At 38.4% G+C, this 2625-nt stretch overlaps 1 protein-coding gene across 1 annotated transcript; it reads left to right on the forward strand.

The window, feature by feature from the left end:
* The first annotated feature begins 348 nt into the window (after positions 1 to 348).
* Positions 349 to 1105, forward strand: LOC112733973 (uncharacterized mitochondrial protein AtMg00810-like). The gene is made up of 3 exons (XM_025783120.1): positions 349 to 670; positions 749 to 879; positions 962 to 1105. Exons 1-3 carry the CDS (start codon positions 349 to 351, stop codon positions 1103 to 1105), a joined length of 597 nt encoding a protein of 198 aa, XP_025638905.1.
* The last annotated feature ends 1520 nt before the right edge of the window (positions 1106 to 2625 follow it).

A 2625-nucleotide genomic window follows, 5' to 3' on the forward strand; every position in this document is an offset into this window, starting at 1 on the left:
AGGATTTGGTTTATCCTCCTTCTAATCAAGAAGTTGTGGAAAGTAGATGGGTATACAAGATCAGAACTCAGTCTGATAGTTTTATTGATCATTATAAGGCACGATTGGTTGCTCAAGGTTGTACGCAAGAGTATGGTATTGACTATGAAGAGACTTTTACTCCTGTTGCTCGTCTCACATCTGTTCGAGCTCTACTTGCCATTGCTGCAGTCAAAAAATGGTCTCTCAATCAGATGGACGTAAAGAATGCATTTCTTAATGGAGATTTAAAAAAGAAGGTCTATATGAAATCCCCTCCAGGTTATCCTTTTCCTTCTAGCAAAGTTTATCTCCTTCACAAGGCACTTTATGGTCTTAAGCAAGCTCCTTGTGAATGGTTTGACAATTTTAGCACTCAATCTCAGTTTCACTTGCAGCCCTCATGAGAATGCTCTCTTCATTTGTAAAAGTGAACGTGGAGTTGTTCTTCTGCTTTTGTATATTGATGACATGATCATTGCTGGAGATGATGTTGATGGTATCTCTAATCTCAAAGCCTCCCTTCACCGTATTTTTGAGATGAAAAATCTTGGTTCTCTCAGTTATTTTCTTGGTCTCGAGGTCATATCCACAGATGATGGTATCTCTCTCTCTCAAGCTAAGTATGCTTTCGATCTTCTTGCTCGAGCCGGTATAACAGATAGTCGCACTGAGTCTACTCCTCTTGAGCCTAATGTTCATTTTACTCCTATGGATGGCACTGTTTTAGATAATCTTACTCTTTATCGACAGTTAGTTGGAGGACTAGTCTACTTAACTGTCACCCGACCAGACATTACCTATCTGGTTCATGTTCTTAGCCAGTTCTTGTCAGCTCCTCGTACTACTCACTATGTGGCAGTTTTTCGTGTTCTTCGCTACATCAAAGGCACCCTATTTCATGGCCTTTATTTTTTTTTTACATTCATCTTTATCCCTTCAGGCGTACTCGGATGCTGATTGGGCTGGTGATCCCACTGATCGTGGTTCTACTATTAGTTATTGTTTGTTTCTTGGCGACTCTCTCATTTTCTGGCGAGCTAAGAAGAAAACGTTCATTGCTATCTCGATCAAGCACGGAAGCTGAATACCATTCTCTTGCTGACACTACTACTGAGGTTGTCTCGATTCGTTGGCTTCTCGAAGACTTAGGTGCACCGCAGTCGTCCCCAACTGATGTTTGTTGTGACAACTACAGTGCTATTCAGATTGCCCATAATGATGTGTTTCATGAACGCACCAAACATATTGAGATTGATTATCACTTTGTTCGTCAACACATCCTTATTGATGTTGTTCGTCTCATCGTTGTTGGCACACTGGATCAGACTACTGATATCTTCACGAAAGCTCATCATCCGACTCGTTTTCAGACTCTAGTGTCCAAACTCAAGATGGTATCCTTAACTCCCACTTGAGTTTGAGGGGGGATGTTAGAGAATAAATTAGAATCAATATTAGATCAATTAGTATCATTTATATTTATATAGCATATCTATATATTAATTACAAAATTGTATACTTTTATTACTCTGATTCTTCTAGCACCTATATATACTCCTTGTACCGCTACAGTGAAACCTAATTCCAGCGGCTATTTTAGGGGAGCGGTCAATTAGAACCACCGTCACTGCTACCCTAATTTCACATACCAGCGGTTGAGAGCAACCCGCCTCTGAAGAACAAACCTGGCGGCGGCCATCATTTTCGCTCCACGGCGGTTTATGGAATTCGCGCCATTCTATCCTTAAACTGCCTAATTCCTCTTTCGTTCGGACTTCTCACTAGCTCCACTACCCACTATCCGCCATTACCTCAGTTCTTCATTCTTCCAAAACCTAGCTCGGTGCCCAGAACCCCAATTCCAGTGAACAAAACCTCTTCGTGCAAAACGAAAATCTACAAGGAATCATGGCTTAGCAAAACCATACGCATTTGTTCCTGTCCCTAGTAAGCTAATTGTGTTTTTCTTTGTTCTTTTCTGATTCAATTTTATCCTTCTTCTAGTTAATAATTACTGATAACCCATTATCTTATTATCTAGTTGTTTCTCCTTCTTGTTCATCACTCTGAGAACGCACGAATTTCTCTCTTGGAAGTGCAAATTTCTACAATTTAAGGTTACTCTGTCTCTTTCTCTACTATTAAGAATTTAGGGGTTTATTGGATATAAAGTGTAAAGAGGAATTCGTACTTTCTTTTTTTGGTATTAGGAGGAATTTGTACTTATTACTTAATAATGTGTTAATTAAAAGACAATCTAGTTTGAAACTAATAACAGGAAATTGTCCGATGAAGTAGTGCGCTTGAAGAAGCTCTTTATGTGATTTGATTTGTATTCAATTTGTGTAATTTCATTGATGAATTCATCATTGGGATCGGAGTTGCATATTTGATTATATTTTCTGTTTAAATTAGTTCTCAATTGAGGTTTAAATTATGAAGTAAAATGAGCAACTAAGAGAAGAAGGGAGGGTATGTTTGTTTATTTGTGAGCAAACTAAAAATTTTGCAGAGAACAATAATCATGACAAATAAAAAAAGAAGCAAAATCTGAGATACAAAACACAAGAAGAAATAGACCCAAAACTGATTGCAGGTAGAATC

The sequence above is a fragment of the Arachis hypogaea genome, chromosome 13, assembly GCF_003086295.3.
Source record: "Arachis hypogaea cultivar Tifrunner chromosome 13, arahy.Tifrunner.gnm2.J5K5, whole genome shotgun sequence".
NCBI classification, from domain to species: Eukaryota; Viridiplantae; Streptophyta; class Magnoliopsida; order Fabales; family Fabaceae; genus Arachis; species Arachis hypogaea.